The following is a 17,039-nucleotide window of genomic DNA, read 5'->3' on the forward strand; positions in this document are numbered from 1 at the left end:
CATAATACCATATGGGAATTGGTCTCCATAGGGAATAATGGAGTGCCCAGCAGACATTTCCCTCTCACCCCCTAAAGCGGGGGGGAGGGCCTCCAAACCAGTGGATCCCCTGCACCCACCTGGGGATTGAAACAAAGCTAAAAACTGTGAAATAAATAACAAAAGAAACTATACAAAAACTTGGTGACTATATTACAAATATTTAGAACAATACAATACTGAATATTCCAAACATCAAAAATTCATCATAAATCTCCCTATTTATTTATCCACTACAGATCTCATTGGTTCATTTATTCAAGTCCATTTCATAACATCAGTTCCTGACTTTTAAAACTCAAGACGATTCATCCGTTCCCAGGGGCTTTCTTACATTCTCCACATCTTTTCTGGTTGTCCAAAGTTATGGCTTCCAATATTCATAAAAGAATCTTTCAGATATGAAGCTGAAGTGGGTACGTCATGAGCCTCTTACGGGTTCGCGCCTTTACTTCTGTTTCCGGGAAAACCCTTCCTCAGAGAGGCATATCCCCACTGTAAATTCTTTCATCAATCACTCACGCACAGCACTCTAGCACGGAGAAAATCTCCAGTGCCCACCTGGGGATTGGCAGCCATACATGATTCCCAAATTTTCTACCCCACCCCCCTGATTTACTGCTTAAAGCCTTGTATGGGGTCCTCTTTAGAGAAGGAATTCTTGATCTGTTTGTGTGTTGCTAGTTGGCCGGAAGGATGATATTTTGAGCTGAGCCAGAAAACCAGCTCTGTTTGTAAGCTGGAGAACTAGATACACATTTTATTCTGCTTCGTCTCCAGCCTTCCTTCAAAGAGCTGGCCTGCGAGGGAACTGCTTATTTTTGCCTTGCCCTTGCAGCTCCATCCCATACAGGAAAGGAGGGGCGCCAAAAGCTCCTGGAATGGCATTTCCTAGTCTGTGAAATTGGCCGCTCTCGAAAACCGAGTTGGAAAAGGGTGTAGAGGTCCTTGGTTCTTTTCAGTTACAAATCATTAACTCGTTTTTGTGCATCTGCGCATATTTCATAGACAGGGGTAAAGATCAGCTCATAAGAGTGCAGTGCAATGTTTCCAGGGCAGAAGAATTTAATCAGCACCACCTGAATGACTCGTTCCTGGAAGCAGGTTTATAATCTTGTTTGCTGGGTGCGAAGGAATTGCTTTGGGCCAGCATGTTTTTGAGGTCTAGCGAGGAACGCTTGCTGAAACGAAACGAGTAGTTTGTACTCTTGGCTCCCTCACATTATTTCTGTTTTTCACTGAGACCGAAAGAGCTCGAACAGACCAAGATTTGTTGAACGCTGTTGAAAGACACAAGGTGCTGCCTTGGAGGATTGCAGTACAGTAAACTTTGCAATTTTCTTTGTGAAGCAGTGACATTACACAAAGTTGTCTTTGGAAGCCCTGAAGTCTTGTAGAAGTCTCTGGTGGTGCATGGCCAATGGTGAGCTTTCCTAGGAAGTGCCGCAGGTAGTTCTGTGAGCGACCTGCAGTCGGCATTCCGCATTTGATTCGGCTTTCCTTTCTTGAATGGAGCAATGGAAAAGAATTGGTCATATCCTGCCGTGTGGTTAAGGGCACGATGCGGTGTTCAGGAAGTGCCAGGGGGGACTGTGGCCAAGTCGAAGCAAGGCCTGCCCCGGAGTTTGTGTTAAAGCAGTCTCCTGGTTCCACCTAGGGGTGAAACACTGAACTGGCTGTAAATATTGCAAGACGGAGTCCCCAAACTTTTTAAACTTGTGGGTACGTTTGGAATTACGGCATCCTGGGCACGTAACAGCTGGGCTTTTTTTGAGTAGGAACACACAGGAACACAGTTCCGGCTGGCTTGGTGACAGGGGGTGTGGCCTAATTGCAAATGAGTGCCGATGAGTGGCACCCAAAGGGTGATTAACATGTGGAATTCACTGCCACAGGAGGTGGTGGCGGCCACAAGCATAGCCACCTTCAAGAGGGGTTTAGATAAAAATATGGAGCAGAGGTCCATCAGTGGCTATTAGCCACAGTGTGTGTGTATGTATAAATTTTTTTGCCACTGTGTGACACAGAGTGTTGGACTGGATGGGCCGTTGGCCTGATCCAACATGGCTTCTCTTATGTGACACAGAGTGTTGGACTGGATGGGCCATTGGCCTGATCCAACATGGCTTCTCTTATGTTCTTATGTGACACAGAGTGTTGGACTGGATGGGCCATTGGCCTGATCCAACATGGCTTCTCTTATGTTCTTATGTGACACAGAGTGTTGGACTGGATGAGCCACTGGCCTGATCCAACAGGGCTTCTCTTATGTTCTTATGTGACAAAGAGTGTTGGACTGGAGGGGCCACTGGCCTGATCCAACATGGCTTCTCTTATGTTCTTTTGTGACACAGAGTGTTGGACTGGAGGGGCCATTGGCCTGATCCAACATGGCTTCTCTTATGTTCTTATGTGACACAGAGTGTTGGACTGGAGGGGTCACTGGCCTGATCCAACATGGCTTCTCTTATGTTCTTATGTGACACAGAGTGTTGGACTGGATGGGCCACTGGCCTGATCCAACATGGCTTCTCTTCTGTTCTTATGTGACACAGAGTGTTGGACTGGAGGGGCCATTGGCCTGATCCAACAGGGCTTCTCTTATGTTCTTCTGTGACACAGAGTGTTGGACTAGGTGGGCCACCGGCCTGATCCAACATGGCTTCTCTTATGTTCTTATGTTCATGGCATAACTTCAGTAAGCAACATTTTTTAAAAAAAATCTGCACAGTCGATCAGAAGTCTTGCTGGGCAAAAAAACCCTACCTGATGCTGCCCAATTCCTGAAAACGCTTGGTGGATGCCAGTGTAGGTGCTGGTGCGTACGATGGTAACCGTGGGCACCAAATTGGAAACGACTGTTGTACGATTTGGTACGTAAGGTTCAGGGAAGGGAAGGTGGGAAAAAAGAAAATATGTTATTGGCGAAGCCATTCACGTCCTTGCCCATTATGCTTTTGAACCCTGGACGGATATGTAAGGTTTATATACCTTGATGGTAAACCCCTGATTTAGACTAAAGGCTGGTTCACCTGGAAATGGACTTGGGTTGACACAAATCGGCTTCCCGCTGGAGTCAGTATTTTGAACTGGTCTTACTGAAGACTCTGATTAGGCCTGGCACTTTGAAGACCAAAGGGTTGAATTCTGGGTAGAAGCTTTCGTGTGCATGCATGTGGAAGCTTTTACCCAGAATTAAAATTTGTCGGTCTTAAAGGTGCCGCTAGAGCCCCGTGGTGCAGAGCGGTAAAGCTGCAGTCCAACTCTCTGCTCACGACCTGAGTTTGATCCCAGCAGAAGCTGGGTTCAGGTAGTTGGCTCAAGGTTGACTCAGCCTTCCATCCTTCCGAGGTCAGTCAAATGAGTCCCCAGCTTGCTAGGGGGGAAGTGTAGATGACTGGGGAAGGCAATGGCAAACCACCCCGTAAAAAGTCTGCCGTGAAAACGTCCTGATGTGACATCACCCCAGAGTCGGAAACGACTGGTGCTTGCACAAGGGACTACCTTGACCTTTTTAAAGGTGCCACTGGACTCAAAAGTTGTTCTGTTATCAAAGATTTCAGGTTTTCACGGCTGGTAACATCATTAGGGTTTGTAGAATCTTTCGGGCTCAAGTGCCGTGTTCTACTGGAGAAAGTTTTCCTTCCAGACGTTTCGTTCTCTGAGAACGAAACGTCTGGAAGGAAAACTTTCTCCAGTAGAACACGGCACTTGAGCCCGAAAGATTCTACAAACCCTAATGTTGTTCTGTTAGTTTGTGAAATACCTGGGCCAAGGGTCTGGCTGTCACGATTCGATACAACTGGGCTGAAGTGGGGAAATTATGATGCTGTTTGGTGCTAACTTCTTTCCCCCTTAACCTTCCGGCCTTCTTCCTTGACCATTGTCTTCTTCTGCCTAGGTTTGAAAAGGGACGCATCTATACTTACATTGGGGAAGTGGTGGTGTCGGTCAACCCTTACAAGAACTTAAACATCTATGGCCGTGAGCACATAGAACAGTACAAAGGCCGGGAGCTGTATGAGAGACCCCCTCATCTCTTCGCCATTGCAGACGCTGCATATAAAGCTATGAAGAGACGATCAAAAGACACGTGCATCGTAATATCTGGTATGTGGGGGGGGCACCTGCTGTTACCATCTGAGGAATGTTCTAATGACCTTTTTGAAACCTGAAGCAAAGAAAGTCACCATGGCCTGGTTATCCCACTGCTTCCCTGATAGCCGTGAGGCTCCTTTTCTTCGTTTAGCAGTGAAATAATTATGCATAATGTTCAACTGAACATAGATTTTCGTTTAATTTTGCTTGAAAGAGTACCTTTTTCCCAGCTCCCCACCTCAGACGCCCTCAAGATGCAGTGAGCTGGAAGAATGAGCTGATTCTATTGAACATGAGAGAAGCCCTGTTGGCTCAGGCCAGTGGCCCATCCAGTCCAACACTCTGTGTCACATAAGAACATAAGAGAAGCCATGTTGGATCAGGCCAGTGGCCCATCCAGTCCAACACTCTGTGTCACATAAGAACATAAGAGAAGCCCTGTTGGATCAGGCCAGTGGCTCCTCCAGTCCAACACTCTGTGTCACATAAGAACATAAGAGAAGCCATGTTGGATCAGGCCAGTGGCCCATCCAGTCCAACACTCTGTGTCACATAAGAACATAAGAGAAGCCATGTTGGATCAGGCCAGTGGCCCATCCAGTCCAACACTCTGTGTCACATAAGAACATAAGAGAAGCCATGTTGGATCAGGCCAGTGGCCCATCCAGTCCAACACTCTGTGTCACATAAGAACATAAGAGAAGCCATGTTGGATCAGGCCAGTGGCCCATCCAGTCCAACACTCTGTGTCACATAAGAGAAGCCATGTTGGATCAGGCCAATGGCCCATCCAGTCCAACACTCTGTGTCACATAAGAACCTAAGAGAAGCCATGTTGGATCAGGCCAGTGGCCCCTCCAGTCCAACACTCTGTGTCACATAAGAACATAAGAGAAGCCGTGTTGGATCAGGCCAATGGCCCACCCAGTCCAACACTCTGTGTCACATAAGAACATAAGAGAAGCCGTGTTGGATCAGGCCAATGGCCCACCCAGTCCAACACTCTGTGTCACATAAGAACATAAGAGAAGCCATGTTGGATCAGGCCAGTGGCCCATCCAGTCCAACACTCTGTGTCACATAAGAACATAAGAGAAGCCCTGTTGGATCAGGCCAGTGGCCCATCCAGTCCAACACTCTGTGTCACATAAGAACATAAGAGAAGCCATGTTGGATCAGGCCAGTGGCCCCTCCAGTCCAACACTCTGTGTCACATAAGAACATAAGAGAAGCCCTGTTGGATCAGGCCAGTGGCCCCTCCAGTCCAACACTCTGTGTCACATAAGAACATAAGAGAAGCCATGTTGGCTCAGGCCAGTGGCCCCTCCAGTCCAACACTCTGTGTCTCATAAGAACATAAGAGAAGCCCTGTTGGATCAGGCCAGTGGCCCCTCCAGTCCAACACTCTGTGTCACATAAGAACATAAGAGAAGCCATGTTGGATCAGGCCAGTGGCCCCTCCAGTCCAACACTCTGTGTCACATAAGAACATAAGAGAAGCCATGTTGGATCAGGCCAATGGCCCCTCCAGTCCAACACTCTGTGTCACATAAGAACATAAGAGAAGCCCTGTTGGATCAGGCCAATGGCCCATCCAGTCCAACACTCTGTGTCACATAAGAACATAAGAGAAGCCATGTTGGCTCAGGCCAGTGGCCCCTCCAGTCCAACACTCTGTCACACAGTGACCAAAAAAACCCAGGCACCATCAGGAGATCTATCAGTGAGGACAGGGTACTAGAAACCCTTCCACTGTTGCCCCCCCAAGCACCAAGAATTTATTTTATTTGTTTGTTTACCTTAGATTTATATCCCACCCACTCCAGAAGTGCACTCAGAGCATCGCTTGCCCCAGACAGAGAGTTCCAACAATATGCTGTGGCTAATAGCCACTGATGGACCTCTGCTCCATATGCTTATCCAATCCCCTCTTGAAGCTGTCTATGCTTGCAGCCATCACCACCTCCTGTGGCAGTGAATTCCATGTGTTAATCACCCTTTGGGTAAAGAAGGACTTCCTTTTATTCATTCTAACCTGACTGCTCAGCAATTTCATTGAATGTCCACGAGTTCTTGTATTGTGAGAAAGGGAGAAAAGTCCTTCTTTCTCTACCTTCTCCATCCCATGCATAAGCTTGTAAACCTCTATCATGTCACCCCTCAGTTGACGTTTTTCCAAGCTAAAGAGCCTCAAGCGTTTTAACCTTTCTTCATAGAGAAAGTGTTCCAACCCTTTAATCATTCCAGTTGCCCTTTTCTGGACTTTTTCCAATGCTGAGATGCAGTGACCAGAATTGTACACAGTATTCCAAATGAGGCAGCTCCATCGATTTATACAGAGGCATTATGATACTGGCTGATTTGTTTTCAGTTCCCTTCCTAATAATTCCCAGTTTAGAGTTGGCCCTTTTTTTTATTGCAAGCACACACTGTCTCGACATTTTTGTTGAGTTATCTCTCTCTTGGTCAGTCTCTGCCAGTTCACACCCCATCAACTTGTTTTTATAGTTAGATTGTCTGTTATTACTGTGAGGAGAAGAAGACTGCAGATTTATACCCCTCCCATCTCTCTGAATCAGAGACTCAGAGCGGCTTACAATTCCCCTACAACAGACACCCTGTGAGGTGGGTGGAGCTGAGAGGGCTCTCACAGCAGCTGCCCTTTCAAGGACAACTCCTACGAGAGCTCTGGCTGACCCAAGGCCATTCCAGCAGGTGCAAGTGGAGGAGCGGGGAATCAAACCTGGTTCTCCCAGATAAGAGTCTGGGCACTTAACCACTACACCAAACTGGATATTGGATTTATATCCTGCCCTATACTCTGAACAGAGCCCTGTGGCGTAGAGTGTTAAAGCTGCAGTACTGCAGTCCTAAGCTCTGCTCACAACCTGAGTTCGATCCCCGGCGGAAGCTGAGTTTTCAGGTAGCTGGCTCCAGGTTGACTCAGCCTTCCATCCTTCCGAGGTTGGTAAAATGAGTAGCCAGCTTGCTGGGGGGAAAGTGTAGATGACTGGGAAGGCAGTGGCAAACCACCCCATTAAAAAAAAGTCTGCCATGAAAACGTTGTGAAAGCAACGTCACCCCAGAGTTGGAAACAAGTGGTGCTTGCACAGGGGTCCTTTCCTTTTCCTATACTCTGAATCTCAGAGTCTCAGAGCGGTCACAATTTCCTTTACCTCCCCCCCCCCCCCACAACAGACACCTTGTGAGGTAGGTGGGACTGAGAGAGCTCTTACATTAGCTACCTTTTCAAGGACAACTCCTACGAAATCAATGGCTGTCCCAAGGCCATGCCAGCAGCTGCAAGTGAAGGAGGGGGGAATCAAACCCGGTTCTCCCAGATAAGAGTTCATGCACTTAACCACTACACCAAACTGGCTCTCTATTAGAGCTATGGCTGACCCAAGGACATTCCAGCAGCTGCAAGTGAAGGAGTGGGGAATCCAACCTGCTTCTCCCAGATAAGAGAGCTCTGGCTGACCCAAGGCCATTCCAGCAGCTGCAAGTGGAGGAGTGGGGAATCAAACCCGGTTCTCCCAGAGTCTGTGCACTTCACCACTACGCCAAACGGGCTCTTATTTCCAGGACCTCACAGGTCTCTCCCAGTCTTTTAATCATAAACATCAGAAGTTGAATTTGGCCCTAGACATCTAATCTGTGTGCTGCATGCTGAGCTTGCTTTACATAACAAAGAAACCAGAGATGACACAAACTGCGCAAAACGATGTACCGCCATGTGTCGTGGATAATGGGCATAAACACATCCTGTTTGTAGCTGAGGAAACACGATGCTTTGTGTTGCGTCTTACGATGCCTGTCTGTCTGTGCCCTCAGGAGAGAGCGGGGCGGGCAAAACAGAAGCCAGCAAATACATCATGCAGTACATCGCTGCCATTACCAACCCAAGCCAGAGAGCTGAGGTTGAAAGGTAAGGAATATTTGGCCTTGTGGGGAGGGAGAAGAAGACGGAGACGGAATACGTCGAGGACGTTGAATGGTATGATGGGGCTGTCCACAAATTAAGTGTACGGAAGCTTCGGTAATAGTCTGCTTCTGGATGGAATGGCTGGGGGGTGGGTGGAGGAATGAGAGCCCCAGGAGGCTTGGCTCACTCATGGACAACCTGCTTATTTATTTCTGAGCACAGTTCAGGGTGCCGGTGTTATAACCGGAATGCTCCAAGCGGCTTGTGCCTCACCTGTGGGATGGCCAGTCTCTAGGTGGTGGAGAGCTGGTCTCCAGGTGACAAGAGATCGCTTCCTCTGGAGAAAACAGGGCCCCTTTTTTTAGCAGGAACTCATGGGAACGCAGTTCTGGCTGGCTTGGTGCCAGAAGGTGTGGCCTAATATGCAAATGAGTTTCTGCTAGGCTTTTTTTTTTTGCAAAAAAAAGGCCTTGTAAAAAAAACAAGGGTGCCGTCAGGGGTTGTGGCCTAATATGCAAATGAGTTTCTGCTGGACTTTTTTGAAAAAAAAAAGGCCCTGTAAAAAACAAGGGTGCCGTCAGGGGGCGTGGCCTATTATGCAAATGAGTTTCTGCTGGGCCTTTTCTACCCCAAAAAGCCCTGGGAGAAAATATCTGCAATGGCATTAGACCCTACTGTGAAGCCCCTCCCTCCCCAAAGCCTCCTCTCTCCAGACTCAACCCACCCCAAAATCTCCAGGAATTTCCCAACCCAGAGCCGGCAACCCCAACATGTACAGTATTTTTTGCACCATAAGACTCACTTTTCCCCCCCAAAAAAGTGGAGGGAAAAGTGTGTGCGTCTTAACGAGCGAATACTGCAAAAAATTCACACAAATGCCTCTAAATTCACACAAACGGCTCTAAAAACTAGGTGCGTCTTATGCTCAGGTGCGTCTTATGGACCGAAAAATTAGAATTGGCTGCCTTCCTGTGGCCTATTGCAAATGGCTTCTGTTGACGAGGAGTAGCTGTCAGGTTGGACCCCGTTCAAGTAGAGAGAGGCCACAGCGACTGTGCCCCCCTCGACCCTCAGATGCTCCAGCTTCAGTCTGGCTTTTATTGGGCAGGAAAAGGAATGAAAAGAGAGTGGGGGAGACTTAACCCCGCCCCCCCCAAAAGGTGGCTTCTGACCGCTTGTCTGCACCTGGACCAAAATCGGAAGACATGCAATGGCAGCATCATTCAGTACGTCTGCATGTGAATAAGGCGCAAGGCTAGATTCTAGGAGGCCTCTTGCACACTCCCACACCTTGTGGCAATTGTTTGTTATTAGAAAACTCCTTTTTTGGCTGCATCAACTTGGACACTGTTCATGTGCCCATAGGTACAAATATCGCTGACAACTGAAGAAGGCCTATCTGGGCCCCGACGTGTCGGGTCGCAATAGTTTCCAGTTGCGTAGTTGGTATTTTTATTCTATAATGAGGCTACAGTTGGGCCCATAAATGTTTTTAACCATTTGAGAAAGAAATACATGTAATTTTGATTACATGTATATGTTTTTAGCAGTTGGTCCTTTACTTCATTTCATTTTGCTGGGCAGGGGACAAAGTTAAACTGGCTGTTTTTGTATGTTGCTCCCAAACCTTTTGAATAACAAGAAGGGGAATGAACAATAAACAAAGCGTGAAAAAGCAAAAACAGTTTGTTGTTGTAGGAAATTGGAAAAACCCCCAAAGCCGTGCAGCAGCCTGCTAGTTAAGCTTAGTCTCCTGAAGCCGGATCTCTGTTCCGGCAAGGTAGAGGGAGACGAGAGACAGGACACTTCAAGTGGTAGCATTTTGCCTTTGTAATGCTCTCTTCTTGACACTCGTGCGGCACCTACTTTACTATCTTTTGGGTGCCGGACTAGAATTACATCACTTTTTACCCCAAGCTTTTAATTAAGGAGTTTTAAAATCTCTTTGGGGCTGTTTTATAGTCTGCTTCTAGCTTCAGGACCATTTTTTGGATTTTTTAAAGACAGCTCAAGGCTTGTGTTGAACGGCTTGTGCTTTTTTACTTGCAAGCTGCCTCGAGCAGGTCTCTGGAGAGATGGCATATAAATTCCCCAGATTCCTTCAGGGCCAAAGGTAGCATACACTCAGATCACTGGCATTCATTAAATATATATGTGGGCGAATGGTATTGAAGGTGCCAATCCAAAAAGAAGTTTCTTTGAAAAAACGTCTCTGTGAACATGTGTAACTGTGCTCATTTAAAGGGTGGGGAGCCTTTAAATTTTCCTGGTGAATTCATACAATGAAGGAGGGCTTTTTTGCATATTAGGCCACCCCACCCCGATGCAGCCAGTCCTCCAAGAGCTTACATGGCTTTGTAAGCCGCCCTGAGCCTGCCCCGGCGGGGAGGGCGGGATATAAATAAAAACTTATTATTATTATTATTATTATTATTATTATTATTATTATTATTATTATTATTATTATTATTATTATTATTATTATTATTATTAGTACAGGGCCTACTGTAAGCTCCAGGAGGATTGGCTACATAAAGGGTGTGTGGCCTAATAGGCAAAGGAATTCCTGCTACAAGAAGACATTGGATTGATATTCCACCCTCCACTCAAGAGTCTCAGAGCGGCTCACAATCTCCTTTATCTTCCTCCCCCACAACAGACACCCTCCGAGGTGGGTGGGGCTGAGAGGACTCTCACAGCAGCTGCCCTTTCAAGGACAACCTCTGCCAGAGCTCTTGCTGACCCAAGGCCATGCCAGCAGGTGCAAGTGGAGGAGTGGGGAATCAAACCCGGTTCTCCCAGATAAGAGAGCTCCGGCTGACCAAAGGCCATTCCAGCAGGTGCAAGTGGAGGAGTGGGGAATCAAACCTGGTTCTCCCAGATAAGAGAGCTCCGGCTGACCCAAGGCCATTCCAGCAGGTGTAAGTGGAGGAGTGGGGAATCAAACCTGGTTCTCCCAGATAAGAGTCCGCACACTTAACCGCTACCCCAAACTGGCTACAAAAAAAGCCCTGCAATGAAGTGTGTTGCACTGATGATGAAGCCCCATGTTATTTTGTATAAGCCAATTCTGGGTCAGATTGGGGCAAAAGCGCCTTTTGTTTGTGAAGAAATCTTCCAGTAGCAGGAGTTTATGGATGCAAGCAAACAATGAGGCTGGATGGCCATCTGGCAGCAATGCGAATCCTGTGAATTTAGTGGGGAGGGGTATTTGTGAGTTTCCTGCATTGTGCAGGGGGTTGGACTAGATGACTCTGGAGGTCCTTTCCAACTGTATGATTCTATGATTCCTGACTGTTAGAGCAGTTCCTCAGTGGAACAGGCTTCCTCAGGAGGTGGTGGGCTCTCCGTCCTTGGAGGTTTTTAAACAGAGACTAGATGGCCATCTGACAGCAATGAAGATCCTGTGAATTTAGGCGGAGGTGTTTGTGAGTTTCCTGCATTGTGCAGGGGGTTGGGCTAGATGACCCAGTTTTTGCTTTGGGAAGTCTTTTTGCTGAGCCATGTTCCTGGGCTCCAAAGGAATCTCACATAACATCAGCCTGTTTCATCCTGCCACAGTAGCGGATGTGGCCATTCTGTTCCTAATATATAAAACGTGTTATGGAAGAGTAGAAATACATGCTGTCTAGACCCGGTTTCCTGTACTCTTGCTTTTTCATCCGTGTCTGTTCCAAAGGGTAAAGAACATGCTGCTGAAATCGAACTGTGTTCTGGAGACCTTTGGCAATGCCAAAACCAACCGCAATGACAACTCCAGCCGGTTTGGAAAGTATATGGATATCAACTTTGATTTCAAAGGGGACCCAATCGGCGGGCACATCAATAACTACTTGCTAGAAAAGGTGAGTTGTTCTGCCTTGGGTAGACCCTGTGACCTTTTGTGGATGAAGGTTTGTTTTGTACACAGAGAAGAGGATGACCATACTGTTTGTGCTTTGACTCGTGGCAGAAAACTCCTGGGGTAAGAGCAGGAGAACAAAAATGAGTGCCGAGTCGGCTTTAACACTAGTGAACTTTTCAGTAAATGCTATTGCAGAAGATACCGGGGTTTTAAAACAGATGATTGCATCGTAGTAAAGAAACTTCATACAGCGCTTTCAGCAGACTAATAAATCTAATTTTGAAAGTGAACTCAACTGGGTTCTTTGCCTGACTGGAGGTGCTGTCTGGTTTTCATGTATAATTCCATGCTGGCATCTGCTTTTTTTAAACATCTGTATTTGTTGCCCTGAAGTCGCTTAACTGAAGAGACACATGTGTGTTTTTTGTCTATGTCTTCATTGGGGTTCTTTCCCATGCTTGATCCTGTGTGCTCACTTAGATTAAATATTACTGCCTTGACTTTATTTGAAAGCATTTTAGTGATGCTCCCTTTGAAATGGACTCCTTCTGAGAGTGGGCGTGTCCAACATGTAGCCAATCAGGGGGTGGCAGGGGGGGCAGTGGAGACTCCCCCTCCTCCTTGTCCACCTGTCTTTCTCCAGCTCTGCTGGGATTGCAATGGTTTTGGCAGAGGGGAGGCGACAGTTAGATCACCTCTGTGGTGGTTTTGGCCTTCCCACTCCTCCCTGTTCCTGAATGAGAAGCTTAGTGGCAGTTTCCGCAGGGGGCATTGGAGGCACCCAGCTCTCAGGGGGCATCGGAGGCACCCAGCTCTCCACACGCCTCCGGTGAGTTTGCCTCAGTAGTGGGTGAGGGACGAGGTGGCTGTATTTGGGGAGTTATAGACAAACATCCCCCCCTTTTTTTAGTTTTTGGATTTTTCTGTAAGCATCAGGGATCCCCCAGGTTTGGAGAAAAATCTCTGTTCTATCAACATGGCCCTGACCCACAGATTTAAGTATCTGCAGATAGGGCCATGTTGAGTTTTAAAGGTTAGATGAACTTAGAATGTGATAGAACAAAGTTTGAGTCTAGTGGCACCTTTAAGAAGAAGAGAAAAAAAATGGATTTGTCTTCACTTGGCATCTCAGAGCAGTTTACCATCTCCTTCCCTTCCTCTCCCCATAACGGACCCTCTGTGAGGTCAGTGGGGCTGAGAAAACTCCGAGAGAACTGTGACTGACCCAAGGTCACCCAGCGGGCTGCATGTGGAGGAGGAGTGGGGGGTCTCAAACCCAGTTCTCCAGATTAGAGTCTGCCACTGTTAAGTGCTACACCAGACCGGCTCTCAACAAAGACCAACAGACTTTCATTTTGGGTATTATCTTTCGTGTGTCTGCACACAAAGTGTTGCTTCAGACCAACACGGCTACCCATCTGAATCTATCAGAATGTGATAGTATTTAAATAGCTGTCATTCGTGTAAAAGGTCCCTTCCTTAGACCTCCATCTCTCCCCTTTTCTATGTTATGCCATTCTGGGCTTCAGGTGTTTTGAAGAGCAACCAAATTATGTCAGATTCTCCCCCCCCGCCCCCCGTCTTTTCTTTCTAGTCACGGGTGATTGTGCAGCAGCCAGGAGAGCGAAGTTTTCACTCCTTTTATCAGGTAAGTTCCTCCTTTCTTGGAAGGTATTCCTGATTGCTCTGCTAATTCTCCAGATGCTGCATTCCTCTTTCTTTCTTTGTGTGTGTGTGTGTAAAGGGTTAGTGCTTTATTTTATCAGGCCTTGGATTCAGCGGGAGCTCACAGGAGCACAGCTCCTGAACCTTTCTGAGAGTTCCACCTCCTCCTTCCTACCTTGTCCATTGAATAGTAGGTGCAGCTGCATAACAACCCCTGGATAAGCTCCACCACCTATTTTTCTACAAAACGACGCCGCATTTTGCTTATTATGCTTGTATGACCAAAGTTCTTGAGCATAAAACCAATACATTGCAACAGGGTAAGGAAACAAAACCAACATTACAAAACAGGCAACAGGCAAAATACAGAACAATAAATTATATGTATCTCATAAAAATCTAAAACTTGTTAGATGAAATGTAACGGTGGACCGATACGATTTCTCATGTCAGCAGGACAATACTCATTTTAGCAGCATTTTAAGGAGATCGCTCTTGTCAAATATTTTGCAACCGATTGAATTCATTCTGGATCAAAATGTGGTAACGACTGAGCTACCACCCACGACTCAACAAAAAGCTGATATGTGGACAGAATAGGGGTAATCGGAAGAGCCCTGGGGACTTGGTGGCACTTCCCTCTCTCCCTCCCATACACATGCATGTGAAGCAAAACCCAACGTTTAGACCTAAGAGGAAAATACCTTTCCCTTCGTTGTAGGCAGGGCTTTTTTATAGCAGGAACTCCTTTGCATATTAGGCCACACACTCCCTGATGTAGCCATTCCTCCTGGAGCTTACAGTAGACCCTGTAAGCTCTTGGAGGATTGGCTACATTGGAGTGTGTGGCCTAAAATGCAAAGGAGTTCCTGCTACAATAAAAGCCCTGGTTGTAGGCGATCTCATATGTTCTGTGGGAGGAGAGGACAGTTGTGGGGCTCTAAGGGGTGGGAATTTTCCTCCTTAATTGTGATGATTAGAAGATCTTATGGGGAGAGGACATACTAGTAAGCTCATTGAACATTGACTCCTGCTCACATAGCCCTGTGCTGTACACACACACACATAATACAAGAAGCCGTTTAACTGGACAATTGACTCTCTGGCTTTGTTTCCTCAGCTACTCCAAGGAGGTTCTGAGCAGCTTCTGCGGTCTTTACATCTTCATAAGGATTTATCTGCATATAGCTATATTGGTGCTGGAGCCCAGCTAAAGGTGAGGAAACGTTACCTGCCAGCGTGGGGTCTCTCTGCTCTCTGAAACGCGACAGGATCAGCTCTGTTCTGTCTTCTCGGAATATGAAAAATCATAACGCTGGAAGGGGACCTCCAGAGTCATCTAGTCCAACCCCCTGCACAATGCAGGGAATTCAAAACTGCCTCCCCACTCCCTCAGCGACCCCCTGCCAGATGCCCAAACGAAATATCGAACACAAGAGGAACGCTCAGCGTTAGAAGATTCACCAATTTTTTTTTTCACTTGCCATCAAATTATTATAGCGATCAGTGAAACCTCACTTTAATAGAATATAGATACTCGATGGAGAAGAAGAAGAAGATGAAGATATTGGATTTATATCCCGCCCTCCACTCTGAAGAATCTCAGAGCGGCTCACAATCTCCTTTACCTTCCTCCCCCACAACAGACACCCTGTGAGGTAGATGAAGACATTGGATTTATATCCCGCCCTCCACTCCGAAGAGTCTCAGAGCGGCTCACAATCTCCTTTACCTTCCTCCCCCACAACAGACACCCTGTGAGGTGGGTGGGGCTGGAGAGGGCTCTCACAGCAGCTGCCCTTTCAAGGACAACCTCTGCCAGAGCTATGGCTGACCCAAGGCCATGCTAGCAGGTGCAAGTGGAGGAGTGGGGAATCAAACCCGGTTCTCCCAGATAAGAGTCCGCACACTTAACCACTACACCAAACTGGCTCTCATATTTAAAGAGACATTCCAATGTGTAGAGCTGGTGGCCATGACTCCAGCAACTGGAAAACGCATGTAGGTGCCTAGTCAATTTCATACATGTACACAGAACAGTATAAGATCAAAAAGGTTCCTTGACAGCTATCGTATCCTAGATCGACATATCCCTGAATTCCGTTCATAACAAGAAGTCCATAAGATCATTGAGCGCCATCTTCAATCTGTATCGAGACTAGCACCAAATTCTTTTTAAACCATTTTAATGCTTTTAATGTAAATGTGTTTTATTGTAAGCTATGTATCGTGAGCCGCCTTGAACCTGCTTCGGCGGGGAGGGCGGGATATACATCCAGTTAAATAAATAAATAAGCTTAATTCACGATTTTGACAGCTTAGCAAAAAAAATCACAAGCCGAGACTGAGATGCGTGTCTGGTTATTTCCCCCCCACGTTTTGGTGTACTTTGTCAGTGATATAAGTGACAGGAGTTGCTGGGTTCCCGTGTTAAAGCTGTTTGAACTGGAGGGGAATTCCTTCTTGACCCCATAGTGGTGACTGGCATTCCCCTGGGTATATTAGAAAGAGCTCTTGAGAACCAAACTCATCCCTTCATTCCCCTTCCCCATCACAATCTGCCTTAGTTTATAAAATCAGCATTGCTGTCAGATGGCCATCTAAAAAGGTAAAGGTAGTCCCCTGTGCAAACACCAGTCGTTTTCAACTCTGGGGTGACGTCGCGTCATGACGTTTTCGTGGCAGACTTTTTACAGGGTGGTTTGCCATTGCCTTCCCTAGCCATCTACACTTTCCCCCCAGCAAGCTGGTGACTCATTTGACAGACCTCGGAAGGATAGAGGGCTGAGTCAACCTTGAACCGGCTACCTGAACCCAGCTTCCGCCAGGATCGAACTCAGGTTGTGAGCAGAGCTTGGATTGCAGTACTGCAGCTTACGACTCTGCGCCACGGGGGTGCCTCTGCTTAAAAACCTCCAAAGATTTGGAGCCCCTGCTGTATCAGCGTGCTGATGCCAACTCGCTGTCCCAAACCTGAAACATTTCCATTCCTTTTTTGCCCAGCAGGGGGCAAAGTAAGAACATAAGAGAAGCCACGTTGGATCAGGCCAATGGCCCCATCCAGTCTAACACTCTGTGTCACACATAAGAACATAAGAGAAACCACGTTGGATCAGGCCAATGGCCCCATCCAGTCTAACACTCTGTGTCACACATAAGAACATAAGAGAAGCCATGTTGGATCAGGCCAATGGCCCATCCAGTCCAACACTCTGTGTCACATAAGAACATAAGAGAAGCCATGTTGGATCAGGCCAGTGGCCCATCCAGTCCAACACTCTGTGTCACATAAGAACAGAACAGAAGCCATGTTGGATCAGGCCAATGGCCCATCCAGTCCAACACTCTGTGTCACATAAGAACATAAGAGAAGCCATGTTGGATCAGGCCAGTGGCCCATCCAGTCCAACACTCTGTGTCACATAAGAACATAAGAGAAGCCATGTTGGATCAGGCCAATGGCCCATC

At 47.0% G+C, this 17,039-nt stretch overlaps 1 protein-coding gene across 1 annotated transcript in view; it reads left to right on the plus strand.

Moving 5' to 3' along the window:
* Window positions 1-17,039, plus strand: part of LOC132584205 (unconventional myosin-Id) — a 440,151-nt gene that overhangs the window by 208,224 nt on the left and 214,888 nt on the right. The window contains exons 2-6 of the mRNA XM_060256019.1: window positions 3,941-4,149; window positions 7,972-8,065; window positions 11,742-11,907; window positions 13,501-13,554; window positions 14,692-14,787. Of these exons, the coding sequence (XP_060112002.1) occupies window positions 3,941-4,149; window positions 7,972-8,065; window positions 11,742-11,907; window positions 13,501-13,554; window positions 14,692-14,787 (619 nt within the window). The remainder of the gene's footprint in view (window positions 1-3,940; window positions 4,150-7,971; window positions 8,066-11,741; window positions 11,908-13,500; window positions 13,555-14,691; window positions 14,788-17,039) is intronic.

Source organism: Heteronotia binoei, chromosome 15 (assembly GCF_032191835.1).
Source record: "Heteronotia binoei isolate CCM8104 ecotype False Entrance Well chromosome 15, APGP_CSIRO_Hbin_v1, whole genome shotgun sequence".
NCBI classification, from domain to species: domain Eukaryota; kingdom Metazoa; phylum Chordata; class Lepidosauria; order Squamata; family Gekkonidae; genus Heteronotia; species Heteronotia binoei.